At 43.5% G+C, this 13,711-nt stretch overlaps 1 protein-coding gene across 1 annotated transcript; it reads right to left on the minus strand.

Annotated features, from left to right (window-relative positions):
- Positions 1 to 625: 625 nt before the first annotated feature.
- LOC117385392 (insulin-like growth factor-binding protein 3) lies at positions 626 to 6,860 on the minus strand. The gene is made up of 4 exons (XM_033982686.2): positions 6,445 to 6,860; positions 5,006 to 5,250; positions 4,176 to 4,295; positions 626 to 766 (listed from the first exon to the last, which is right to left on the minus strand). Exons 1-4 carry the CDS (start codon positions 6,815 to 6,817, stop codon positions 662 to 664), a joined length of 843 nt encoding a protein of 280 aa, XP_033838577.1. The 5' UTR covers positions 6,818 to 6,860; the 3' UTR covers positions 626 to 661.
- Between the last annotated feature and the right edge of the window lie 6,851 nt (positions 6,861 to 13,711).

Here is a 13,711-nt window from a genome sequence, read left to right on the forward strand (position 1 = left end):
GCGACGTGTGGATGTTTTCATATTGCCTTTATTAAGTAAAAATAGTCTCTGGTGGTGGCATTTTACAACAGCATAAGTTAAAAGTGATAGAACTATGTGACTGTGATGGACAAACGAGATCAGAGTCATTTTTACGGCGTGCGCTTGTGTTTGCGCCTCCAAAAAAAAAAGCTTACTATACTCTGTGGTCCGAGCTGCACGGTTGCAAAAAAAAAAGGCAACTTGTTGAAAAAGAACTTTGAAAGATAAAATATATAGACACACGTTATGACAAAGTACTGCACATTCTCGGCTAAATGCACTCTCGACCGCACGGGTACGAAGAGCGTCTACACATCCCATTGTGCGTTTTATCCCAGTCAATAATGAGCGTCGTCGTCACGTCCTCTCTGCCGGACGCACAACATGAATAGCTTATTTAAAAAGTTGAGTCCTCGCAGAGAATTTCAGGGTATATCTGCGACGGGAGACGAGAGACGGGAGACGTTTTCCCCCCCGCTCCCTCCCTCTGCCTCGGACACGGGGTCCCGCAGGCCGCCGGTCCAAACATCCAGATATCGGCCGGAGCCATCTCGTGACCTCGCTCCAATATCCTCAGTGTCTCTGCGTGTTTACAGTTCACGGTGCTGGCGCTCCCTCCTCCTCTTCCTCCCGCCCGCTCCTACTGGCTCTCCGAGTTGTAATACTGGGCGTCTCCTGGCACGGGCTGACCGTATTTGTCCACGGCCCAACACAAGCCGCGCTTTCTGCCTTTGGACGGGCGGCACTGCAAGACACAGGGAGGCGAGGGTTAAACCGGCTCCAAAAACTCAATGGAGCTGAGACCCGTTAAGAGGCATTAATGGTGAGATTGTGCTGACTCCTGCCTGTCCCGCGCTGTGGTATTTGGAGGTGCTTTTATGGCGTACCACGTGTCGCACACACATATAGAGCCCTTTAAGGTAAACAGAAAGCTGCTCAAATATTTGCTTAGTGCCATTTGTGAACAACTCCAAACCCAGATTCTATTTTCAGAAGCCGGTGGCCAGTACGAATCATCTGTTACTGATTATACCCCACAGCTCCAAATTATGGGTACTACAAATGACTTACAGAGTCTGCGGAGCTACCCAAGGGCTGTTATTTTACTGCCAATTTTACTAAAGGTCAACCTCCACTCGAGTAAAACATGCAGAGATTCCGTTTAAACTCCGGCTGCTGCTGCTGCTGCTCCAGTCCGGGGCTAATCACTCGACAACTTGGTCAAATTTATCAGCCCCCCCCCCCACAGACTCGTGTTCAATTTGTGGTTCAATGTACCTTTTGTAATTGACTGCGGTTGTAACTTTAAGCAAATAAAAATACTAGTACAAATTGTCCTGCAGGAAAAGTCCATTAAAACACAATCTATGCATGAAACAGGCTCCGGCTCATATATTTTCACTTATTAACGAGGAATGTTTCTTTTGACTGCGGCCGTCAGACAAAAGGCCAGATTATACGAACCAAAGTGAAGTACTGCGACTGCCCCAGGACTCTAAAAGTACACAGAGGCCGTTCTGCATAAACAAGGACACTTCAGCAGGAGGTACTGCGTGTGTCAGGGCTCAGAAGTGACGGAGAATTATACTGTGTTTGAGTAAAAGTACTTCAGAATCTGGGGGTTTTCAGAATACAGTTACTTGAAATCAAATGAATACATGGCAGTACTTTTTGAATACATGGCAGTACTTTCTGAATACATGGCAGTACTTAAAAACATGGCAGTACTTTCTGAATACATGGCAGTACTTTTTGAATACATGGCAGTACTTTTTGAATACATGGCAGTACTTGAATATATGCCATTACTTGAATACATGGCAGTACTTTTTGAATACATGGCAGTACTTTTTGAAAATATGGCAGTATTTCTTGAATGCATGGCCATTACTTGAATACATAGCAGTACTTCTTGAATACACAACAGTACTTAATGAATACATGGCCATCCTTCATGAATATATGGCAGTACTTTTTGAAAATATGACCATATTTTTTGAATACATGTCAGTACTTCTTCAATATATGACAGTACTTCATGAATACAGGGCAGTACTTGAATCCATGACAATACTTTTTGAATACACAGCGGTACTTCTTGAATACATGGCCATACTTCAATACACGACGATACTACTTGAATACATAACAGTACCTCTTGAATACATGGTGGTACTTCACGAATACATGCAGTACTTTATCACACAGTTGAAGTTGTTTGGTATCGGTGGTAAATACAGAAATCACCTTGTGGTTTGTCACATTTTTCCTCCTAAAACTCTGAAAAAAGTTTAGCATTTTTTACACTTTGATATGACGCAGCTCATTGTGAAAGTATTCAGAATGCAGTACTCTGACTGGACCATGTAACAGAACGCAGTACAAAATACTTTCTATCGCAAGTTTTCAGTTTTCTGTAACTAAGAACATTTCCAAAACTCTTCCCAACTCGAGCTGCTTCACTTCACCAAATCAAAACCAAAACTTTAAGTCGCCGTAAAGAAAAGACTAAACGCTGCAGTTATTTAGATAAAAAGATGTCAGTAATTTTATGTTGTACGTGTCGTTTAAACCTCACGATGTCCAGAAACGCAACGGGATTCTCGCTAGTCCAGCCACTCACATTTCAGAGCGTTTTCGAACATTAACACTCCTGGAGTTGTTTACGATAAATACTCTGAAAATAATCCAATAATCCGACTTTTTAAACGCACATTACAGTATTTACTTCCGTCGTTTTACAGAAACAAGGAAACTTAAGTCAGTTTTGGGAAGTTATTAAGAAAATGACTCACTAAAACACTTGGTTAATACAAAAATGGCAGTGAGCTTCTCGTTCCAAACACCGTACGCCATAAGAAAACGTGTCTTTTAGCGATGCAGCGGCGCGGGAGCCCTAAATGCCTCCATATGAACGCTGCAGACGCACTCATTTATTACAAACCGATGGTGGGTGAACCATGAACGCGCGGGGACGGCTGCCTGCTCTATTTCTATTTCCAAGTCCAGCAATTATGGGCCGAGCGCATTGGGTGCCGCGGCCACCTTGACGTCTGTCTCCCTGGGAGGGTTCCCGTTAACCCGCCGAGCGTCGCAGCCCTGAGCGCCGCTGGGGGTTTGGGAGCTGCGGTGGCCGTGTCCATGGTAACGGCTGCGAGTCGACCTCAGTGGTGCGGCGGAGCGGTGATGAGGCTCTAATAAGGAGCGGTGAGAGCACGAGGACAAGCACAACTGTGTAATTGGGGAAGCTCCCGGATTCAGTTGAGTAACGTTGGAAAAAAGGGAAGTAGCGAAGAGCCGGGTTTGGATTCGGAAAGACTCGGGTTTGGCTTGAGGCGAAATAGAATTGAACAAGTGAAAATAGAGCTTCACGATGTTGCCGTTGAGTTTTTTGAGTTTTAAAAGTAGAATTTGGTTTGGATTTGGAGCATTATCGTTTGAGAAAATACTGAAATATAAACTGCTAAAGTAATACAAGAACTGTTTGCAAAGTTCTGAACTACACGGTTTTGGTTTTTGTCTGTTTTTCCGCCGTGGGCATCGCCATCTTCATTCAGGTGGTATGATTTTGCACGTGGCTGGTGATTTGGACAGTTCTAGATGGTCTACGGAGCCGTTTTAAAGCTTCTCAGAGAATCGCGAGGTGTCGACTCGTTGCTCACATGATCCTAGAACATTTTTACCCAAATCAACACGACTTTATATCAGATTTTTGAGGTGAAAAGACTGGAATTCACTACAAAGAACGCGCAGTTTGGAGCATTTAGAGGAAAAAGTGGGCGGGGCTAAATAAAGTCATTAAAGAGTTTGATATTGTTGTACTTTGAATAGTGGCGTGTTACTATGAGTTGCCATTTTGGTTTCGATTATTAACTTAATAAGGAAGCGTGCAATAAGTCTTCAAAAATATATAATGCAGACCCAAGAAGTCAAAGTCAAACACTTATAAACTGTAAAATAATAATAGAAGTCTACATTAAACCAAAGTAAAGGTTGTGTAATGTGTAATCACAAACCTGAAATGACACATCAGGAAAAATAAATAAATATGTTTGTGTTTGTTTCAGGTTGTGAACATTTCCAGGGCCAAAAGGAGCCGCATCACACTGTGCGTTGGGTTGTAAACGTGTGCCGGGTCTGAATGAGTGCTTTACCTGCTTCCTCTTATAGAAGCCCTTCTTGTCACAGTTTGGTATGCGGAAACCTCTGGGGTTGAGATTGTCTGTAATCTTGAGGCTGCTGAGAATGCTCTCGATCTCCCTACGACAGGGACCCTACACATGAGAGAAAGCAGACACGCTCACAGTCATTAGCAGCGTTTACTTAACACATCTCGTTTACACACTTGACATGCGGTCGGCCGGCGGCGCTCGTTTAGCTGTGACGGGGCTAAACTGGCTGCTCTATAAGTGGACGTTAGCAAAGCTGACTCACGCTGCAGCACTTTGTGAAGTTTAAAACAATGGGATCTGCCACATGAAAGAGGAAAGATGAAAATGAATTCCTTTGACTCACTTCTAGAGGCTTAACAGTTCTACTAAAGCTGCTTAAGAGCCTTATACTTGACGCAAAGCCAAGTGAAAAGAAGCTCAAAGAAAAAGCCCACAGCCTGGGCCTTAACTCCACTTCTCCAGTCACTAATCAGAGCCGCAGTCACTCGTGTGCGCCCAGCGCCCACTCCTTTGGACAAAGGCGGGTTGAAAATAGCAGCAGGACTTCCCAGTGTGCACTGCCAGGGGTCGGTCCGTCAGCGCTGGCTCTAGGTACGGCGGCATGCGGACGCCTTGTGGCCAAACGAGCGCCTGACCCGGTCAGCCGCAGGGCCGTGGCACCGCACGGCCTCGTGCCGTTCTAATGCTGCGCCTGTGCCAAGTGCCGGCGCCAAGGCCCCGACATGTCAGGGAGCACCCCAGAGAGCACCCCAGAGAGCACCCCAGAGAGCACCCCAGAGAGCACCCCCACACAGAGCAGAGCTGTCACTTACATACTCAGGCGGCTGCTTGCTCTCCAGAGAGAAGTTCTGCTGGTCTGTGATGAGCCCCGTCACCACCTCTAATTTGAAGCTCTGCGTTCTCTTGTGCTGCTCCTGTCGTAACATCTCAGACTTGGCAGAAGAGAAGAAGGGGTGAAGCTGAGGTCCCATGGGTGCTAGGGGTCTGTGGGTGCTGGATGTGGTCTGGAGGCCTAAGCCTGTGGTATTCCTGTCTTCTTCTTGAGTCTCGACGGGTTCTGTCAAACAACAAGTGTTTATGTTTTTTTTCTCCAGTTTTTTTCAGTTTAGAGGCCGAAGGGTTTTGCACATACAAACTTTTATAAAACATGAAACGAGAACAAAACACCAAACACAGATTTAAAAGTATCATCATCATAACAAAACATATTTCCCCTAGAAGAATTTTTAAAAGACATTTTTGGACCTTACATTTCTGTTACTTTCATCCGTATAACATTGAGTTACTGTTGCTACATTTTCCGGTTCAGTTTGTTGAATATTAACATTAAAATAAGACGAGTCTTTGCAGCAAAGGCATGAAAAAGTCCTGGTAGCTGTGAGCAGTTCTGTTAACACATACTGATTTTTCTTTCCTCTCATAACTTCAAGCCTGTAGACACCTGCTCTACAGCCTCTGCTCCCAGTGCAAAAGCAGCTCTGTCCAGTGCACAGACAGTTCCCCACAGCTCCCTAGTCCCAGAGGCAGCTCCCTAGACCCAGAACTCTCTAGTCCCAGTGTATAAACAGCTCTAGTCCCAAGGAGACTCTCTAGTCCTAGTCCCAATGCACAGGCAGCTTTCTAGTGCATAAGCAGCTCTAGTCCCAAGGTTCCTAGTCCCAGTGCAGTCTCTGTAGTCCCAGTGCAGTCTCTGTAGTCCCAGTGCAGTCTCTCCTGTCCCAGTGCAGTCTCTCTAGTCCCAGTGCAGTCTCTTGTCCCAGTGCAGTCTCTCTTGTCCCAGTGCAGTCTCTCTAGTCCTCTCTTGTCCCAGTGCAGTCTCTCTTGTCCCAGTGCAGTCTCTCTAGTCCTCTCTTGTCCCAGTGCAGTCTCTCTTGTCCCAGTGCAGTCTCTAGTCCCAGTGCAGTCTCTCTAGTCCCAGTGCAGTCTCTCTTGTCCCAGTGCAGTCTCTGTAGTCCTCTCTTGTCCCAGTGCAGTCTCTCTTGTCCCAGTGCAGTCTCTCTAGTCCCAGTGCAGTCTCTGTAGTCCTCTCTTGTCCCAGTGCAGTCTCTCTTGTCCCAGTGCAGTCTCTCTAGTCCTCTCTTGTCCCAGTGCAGTCTCTCTTGTCCCAGTGCAGTCTCTCTAGTCCCAGTGCAGTCTCTTGTCCCAGTGCAGTCTCTCTTGTCCCAGTGCAGTCTCTTGTCCCAGTGCAGTCTCTTGTCCCAGTCTCTCTCTTGTCCCAGTCTCTCTCTGCGCACAGACAGCCCGGTCCTACCTGGCAGCTCGTTGACTGGAGCAGTGGGTCTGACGCTGATCCTTTTGCTCGTGGCGTTGGCGCAGATGCCTCGTCCCTCCAGCAGAGCCTGCAGAGGTTTAGTCTCTCCGGGTTGGGGCTGGCAGCTCATCCCCGTGCCACATTTCCCGGAGTACACCCCGCACGGCTGCCCGAAGCTCAGCGCGCAGGTCAGGCAGCACCCGCACCCGGGCTCCCGCACTCTCTCCGCGCAGTCCTTGGGCAGAGGTTTGCACAGGAGCCGAGCCGCGGCGTCGCACGGCTCGCAGCGGATCACCGGCCCCACCGCACTTGACCTCCGCGTGAAGGATGCGAGGAGGGACAGCAGGAGGAGCGCGCAAAGGCAGCACGGCATGGTGGCGCACGAGAGGCTGTCCACGTGCGCAAAGGCGAGTCCGTTTGTGCGCTGCTTCTCTGTAATTCACTTAAAGCCACTGGACACAACATGTGAATATATAGAGCCGGTGAGTGTAGGCACACCCCCGAGAGCCTGTGGTCTGTGAGCCGCGGACACAGGCATTTAAGAGCCGTTTGCAATTAGAGTGTGGGGAAAATACTGCTGTAAATCAAATCTGTTGGAGCACAATTTCTTTTTTTTCTTTTTTTCTTTTTTTTTTTTACTCTTTTCCATTAGAACAGCAGGACTAATTAAAACTCTATGTAATGAGCAGGGGCGGAGCCAGTGAATGGGACACGTGGGTGATTTAGGGGGGGACCATTTTTCAATAGTAAAACATGCGATTCATTTAACAACAACAACAACAACAAACTTTATTTATAAAGTGCTTTTCATACAAGAAAAATGTAACACAAAGTTCTTTACAGTGCATTAAAATCAGTCCCACCCACCAAACCCACCCAACCATCCCACAGCCCAACAACCCAACCCCAACACATCAATAAACACAACCAGACAACCCCCCACCCCAACACACACTCCCCCGCCCCAACACATGTGAAAATACCTTTGGTTTCATTAAAATATGTTTAAGTGCCATAGGCTGGATAAAGATGAACCAGATGAGAGAGAAAGAACCACCAGAGGAACCATCTGCAGCAGGAGCAGGGTCACCCACAGCCACAGGACACCAGGGCCCAGAGAAGAGATGAGGTCAAGACCAAACCTCCAGGGCCCAGGAGCCACAGCCAACCACAGCTCCCGGTGGGCTCCTCAGAGGAAACACTGGCAAATCTAAAATTAAATCTAAATTAAAATATTATTATTTAAGATGTCATTTTTATTTGATTGGAGGTAATATATACAGTTATTTCAAAGAGCTGATATTAATGTCGTTTCCTCGTCACAAACAGACCTGGAGTTGTGTTTTTGTTTCATTCACACATGTTTAACACACAAATCCTGCAAATTTGAGGCTGAAGACCCGTTTGCAATTAGAGTTTGGGGAAAATACTGCTGTAAATCAAATCTGTTTGAGCCCAATTTCTTAAAAAAAACCCCAACTATTTTCCATTAGAACAGCAGGACTAATTAAAACTCTATGTAATGAGCAGGGGCGGAGCAAGTGAATGGGACACGTGGGTGATTCAGGGGGGACCATTTTTTAATAGTAAAACATAGGATTTCATAATTGATTCATTTAAGCTTTTAGTTGTAATGTTGTTTCCTCGTCACAAACAGACCTGGGGTTGTGTTTTTTGTTTTTTTTTATTCAAACATGTTTAACACAAAAGCACTGTATATTTAGCTTCTTTAGCTATTTAGTTCTTTTCTCAAACTGAAGACCCGTTTGCAATTAGAGTTTGAGGAAAATACTCCCATAAATCAAATCTGTTTTTGCTCAATTCCTTTCATCTTTTTTCTTTTTTTTTTTTTTTTTTACTATTTTCCATTAGAACAGCAGGACTAATTCAACTCTATGTAATGAGCAGGGGCGGAGCCAGTGAATGGGACACGTGGGTGATTTAGAGGGGACCATTTTTCAATAGTAAAAGATGGAATTTTGTCATAGATTCAATCAAGCTGTAATTTTTATTTGATTTGAGGTAATATGTACAATCACTTTAAAGTCCTCATATGATATTTTCTAATTTTATAGTTCTAATGTTGTTTCCTCGTCACAAACAGACCTGGAGTTGTGTTTTTTTGTTTTATTTACACATGTTTAACACAAAAACAAACCTGCAGATTTAGCTGGAGTTCTTCTCTCAGACTGAAAAAAACCCCCACTCCGTTCCACCTTGTGATGTCATCATGTGGTGATACAGGAAGTGCTCCATTGTGTTTTTAAACTCCATGCAGCTTCGCTAGAATCTCTACTGAACTACAGGTAAAAAAAAAAAAAAAAGGAGCTGTTAACTTGAAAACTACCACTTCATGACATCACAAGGTGGAAGAGAACGTTTTAAGCTTTGGAAATATACAGACTAATGATAAATGAAACAAAAAAACACAACTCTAGGTCTGTTTTTGATGAGGTAACAACATTAAAACATGATTTAAAGTTCACAAAAGTCAGTTTTGTCTAATTTAGGACCCTGGTCGTCGTCATAAATATAAAAGTTGGATATTTGATGATGAGTTTTTCCTGTTGTGTTGTGCAGGATGAACGAGCCCCCTCCCCTAACCTTACTCTGAGCTGATATTTGACAAATTTGAACCTTATTTTCATTTTCAGCACCTTGTTTGGAGATGTATTAAACATCTCCAAAGCTCAAAACGCTCTGTTCCACCTTGTGATGTCATGAAGTGGTAGTTTTCAAGTGAACAGCTCCTTTTTTTACCTTTAGTTCAGTCGAGATAAGTGGTAATTCCAGGAGCTGAAATGATCCAAATGATTCTAGAAATGAAGGTGTGTGGAGTTTAAAAACACAGCGGAGCACTTCCTGTATCGCCACTTGATGACATCACAAGGTGGAACAGAGTGTTTTCAGTTTGAGAGAAGAACTCAGCCTAAATATGCAGGTTTGTTTTCTGTGTTAAACATGTGAGAATGAAACAAAAAAACACAACTCCAGGTCTGAACAGAACAGCTCAGAAAATAACATCATACTAACCCTTTAATGCACTTTAAAGGTGCTGTATCAGATTTTTCCTGTATTTCTGAGCAAAGTTCGTCTTGCCCCAGCACAGATGTGTGGCACTGCAGCTCTCCAGGTCAAACTAAGTGCGTTTACTGCATTTCGTCTGCATCTACTAACCAGGAAGTGTGTGTTAGCATGATAGTTGTTGTTAGCTTCGCTCTGGAGAGTTGTGAAAAGAGCTTTTAAACTCATAGCGGTGAAGAGTTAGGATGGTCTGAATGCTTAAGTGAGGAATGACTTTGGACCGCAGCAAAACAGTTTAAATGTTTTGTTAAAATAGTTTTGTTTTTCCTCGTTTTAAGACGGTAAAGATCAGGTACAGCGGCGATTCAACTGTTGCACATCACGGATCGCACATCGCCAAAAACATGAGACGGAAAAAACAGTCCAATCAATCCAATATGTGACCTTATCTTAATGATATAAACATGGGACTTCGCTTTAGCCAAATGCCAGTGCAGATACAAAGATGTTATTGTGGCGTTTGTTGTGCCCTGGTGCAGAGAAGTTCCTGTTTGGAGCTTTCATTACAAATGAATGGCCATATTCAGGCTTATACTTTTCTCTGATCCCTCTCTGTGTAATGTTTACAAAGCAGCTCAGGTTCAAAATAGCACTCAGAGCAACAGAAATGATTATTTTCAAACTAGATGCTCTGCTGTCACTGGCTGGATAACGCTCTCAGTGCTGTTGAAGTCGGTTTTAATTGGAATTATTAAGTAGACGATAAAATAAACCAGCATTTTATTATAATTCAAATGATTCACTGGTTTTAAATAGTCAAATCCTTCATCAGTTTGCGATCTTTAAAATCAAGATGTCTACAGCCTCTGTCAGTAAACGCCTGTGGTTTTGGAGCAGAATTCATTTAAAGGCTCTGTACCTGAGTTTTAATATCTTAAAACATGAAAAACAGAACTGCCGTAAATTTCAGACTATAGAGCGCACCTGAATATAAGTCGCACCAGCTAAATTTGAAAAGAAAATCAACTTTGTCCATATATAAGCTGCAGGTTTTCATGTAGTAACGTAAGATATTTACACAGAAAGGTTTTTTGAGTTTTAATTTAAGACACGCTTTTTTTTAAACTGTGCCTGAAAATTTGCATCAACACAGAATGAACACACCTGCAGGTTTAGAAAATAAAACAGCACCAACACGAGCCTCTGCTTTGATTTCCTCTAAAAGATTTCGTCGTCTTTTAACATTTAACTAAGTTGTTCCCGCTGCCGCCTCAAACGTTGCACCATCAGTTCATTGATGTCAAACGTACGTGCAGTGGCTCTATTTCCTTCTTTTTTGGTCAAACGTACGTGCAGTGGCTCTATTTCCTTCTTTAATGGTCAAACTTACGTGCTGTGGCTCTATTTCCTTCTTTGTTGGTCAAACTTACGTACAGTGGCTCTATTTCCTTCTTTAATGGTCAAACTTACGTGCAGTGGCTCTATTTCCTTCTTTAATGGTCAAACTTACGTGCAGTGGCTCTATTTCCTTCTTTAATGGTCAAACTTACGTGCAGTGGCTCTATTTCCTTCTTTAATGGTCAAACTTACGGGCAGTGACTCTATTTCCTTCTTTAATGGTCAAACTTAAGTGAAGTGAATCTATTTCCTTCTTTGTTGGTCGAACTTACGTGCAGTGACTTTATTTCCTTCTTTAATGGTCAAACTCACGTGCAGTGGCTCTATTTCCTTCTTTGACTCATTTCTTCGTGTGTTTTTCATGATGAGGCTGTGTCCGTGATGCGCAAAATGACAGTTCAAAATCAAAACTCGTGTCTTCTTCAGCGCAGAATCTTTCCCCACGTCTGTCTCACTTTTGCGTTTAGAGAGCGCCCCCCGGTGGACGTTAGTGAGTAAAAATCTATAAATTAGCTGCACCGTTGTATAAACCGCAGGGTTCAAAGCGTGGAGGGAAAAAGTAGCGGCTTATAGTCAGAAATTTACAGTCGTTTTTCCTCTTTTACCTTATGTATTCCGAAATCCCAAATATTCACCGTAACTAATTCATAAGCTCTTTTCACAGCTCGCAGAGACCAGAGTGGAGGTTTGTTGTGATGGTAAAGCTAACAACAACTAGCATGCTAACTAGACATCAACCGATAGCCATGTGTTTTTCATGGCCGATGCCGATGCCGATGTTTTGAATCCAGAGAAACCAATGTCCGATAAGATTTGCTGATATTTCTGCCGATCATTTTCCCCATAAAAACATGATTTGAAATTAAATCTAACATAATACTGTGGATAATTTAACTATAATAAGGAAAAATCATCTCAATAAAGTGTTTTTTTAGACATTTGCCACGCTGTTTTTACTGCTTACCCATAATGCAGCTGTGTAATCTCATTTTGTGAACACCATCGTCGCACTTAAGTTTTAAATTAAATACTGGTACTAAATATCGACCCAAGCAAGAGCGTTAAGACCGAGAGCGATTATGGGCGGGGCAATAAACAATAATATCGTAATCGTGGGAATTGCCAACAAAGAAAATCACCAGAAAGTGCAGAACAAAACAAAACTACTTCTCCCTGATGATCTCTTCTAAATCACTGTTTTAACAAAGTCCAACATTATAACAGTTAAAAAAGGAACTTACTCATAATGTTAAAATTATTATGTTTCATATCCATAACATTTTTCAGCAACTTTAATAATTATTGTGATAGAATCGTTAATCGTAGTTATTTTCGTGATGCCAAATTTCAATATTGTTCCAGGCCTAAAAAAAAAATTAAAAAAAAAATTAGCAAATATCATCTACCTCTAATGCTAACACACACTTCCTGATTTTTTTAGCGTAATTTTATATGCTTTTCGTATGAACGTACATTGTGTTCTGCGTCCTGATTGGCTCCTGGGCCCTACGTGTGATTGGTGCGTCGTCCCAGAGCCTGGCCACTCCTGGGTTTCCACCTGTGGCCACGCTGTAAAAGGACCCGCCCCCTGCCGCTCAGTGTTGCTGGATTCTGACTGTTAACCTGTAAAACTTGTAGCACTTTGAATGACTTTTGAGGCTGTTTTGTTTAGATCTTTTGTGTTTTACTTTGCTCCAGTTTTGAACTCGTTGACCCTTCTTTTGTTATTTTAGTTTGCTGTGTACAGTTGTCCCTCGCTATATCGCGATTCACCTTTCAACGTCTCGCTGTTTTGTGGATTTTTGTGCAATTTTTCATGCTTTTTACAGTGTTTGAGTGTGCATTGTGTCATGCGTCCTGATTGGCTGTTGGACTGTAGACCATTGTGTCGTGCGTCCTGATTGGCTGTTGGACTGTAGACCATTGTGTCGTGCGTCCTGATTGGCTGTTGGACTGTAGACCATTGTGTCGTGCGTCCTGATTGGCTGTTGGACTGTAGACCATTGTGTCGTGCGTCCTGATTGGCTGTTGGACTGTAGACCATTGTGTCGTGCGTCCTGATTGGCTGTTGGACTGTAGACCATTGTGTTGTGCGTCCTGATTGGCTGTTGGACTGTAGACCATTGTCCATCAGTCTCCTCCGTGCCGTGTCTCCTGTCCAGTACAGAATGTGTTCAGACAAATTTACATAAACGTTGGATCTCAGTGTGACTCTGAAGTGCTGTACGTTTGCGATTTGTTTTCTCCCCGACAAAACCCACAATGTCGATGAAACGTTCTGCACCGACAAAGACGCCTACGAAGGTTTGAACTTTGAGAGAGTTTAAACGAGAGAGAAATGTGAGAAAATGTTAACGCCTGTGTGAGAAAAGTGTATAAAGTGTGTGGTGAGGGGTTTTACAGACAAAAACATAGAGAATAATGTAAAAAATAAAGCTGATACTTCACGGATTTTGTCTATTGTGGGTTATTTTTAGAACGTAACCCCCGAGATAAACGAGGGACCAGTGTACAATGTATCTGTACTGGGGGAAACGTGATCATGATGTGATTTTGTGTGTGTGTGTGTGTGTGACAGCCGTATTGCTAAGACACGCAAAGAATCTACAACATACCACCTCCCTCCTTCCCTCCTTCCCTCCCTCCATCCATACTTCAAACATGGGCCCACTCCGCTCTGCACTACAAAGTAAAACAGGCCATGCGCATGTACAAGTGTGAAAATTCCTGAATAAGTACCCGTGCTGCGTTTTTAGCGATACCGTTAAGTGCTTACAGATGTGGGGCATGTCTGAAATAGCAGACTGGGAGGTGAGGTGTACAGTGGCTCTTACTTTCAACATTT

The sequence above is a fragment of the Periophthalmus magnuspinnatus genome, chromosome 17, assembly GCF_009829125.3.
Source record: "Periophthalmus magnuspinnatus isolate fPerMag1 chromosome 17, fPerMag1.2.pri, whole genome shotgun sequence".
Classification (NCBI taxonomy): Eukaryota; Metazoa; Chordata; class Actinopteri; order Gobiiformes; family Gobiidae; genus Periophthalmus; species Periophthalmus magnuspinnatus.

Coding starts and splice junctions, on each gene's coding strand:
- LOC117385392 (XM_033982686.2), bottom strand. CDS start 6,817: ATGCCGTGCTGCCTTTGCGCGCTCCTCCTGCTGTCCCTCCTCGCATCC. Junction 4,296..5,005: donor GCAAGCAGCCGCCTGAGTAT/GTAAGTGACAGC, acceptor TCTCATGTGTAG/GGTCCCTGTCGTAGGGAGAT. Junction 767..4,175: donor GCTTCTATAAGAGGAAGCAG/GTAAAGCACTCA, acceptor TGTGTCTTGCAG/TGCCGCCCGTCCAAAGGCAG.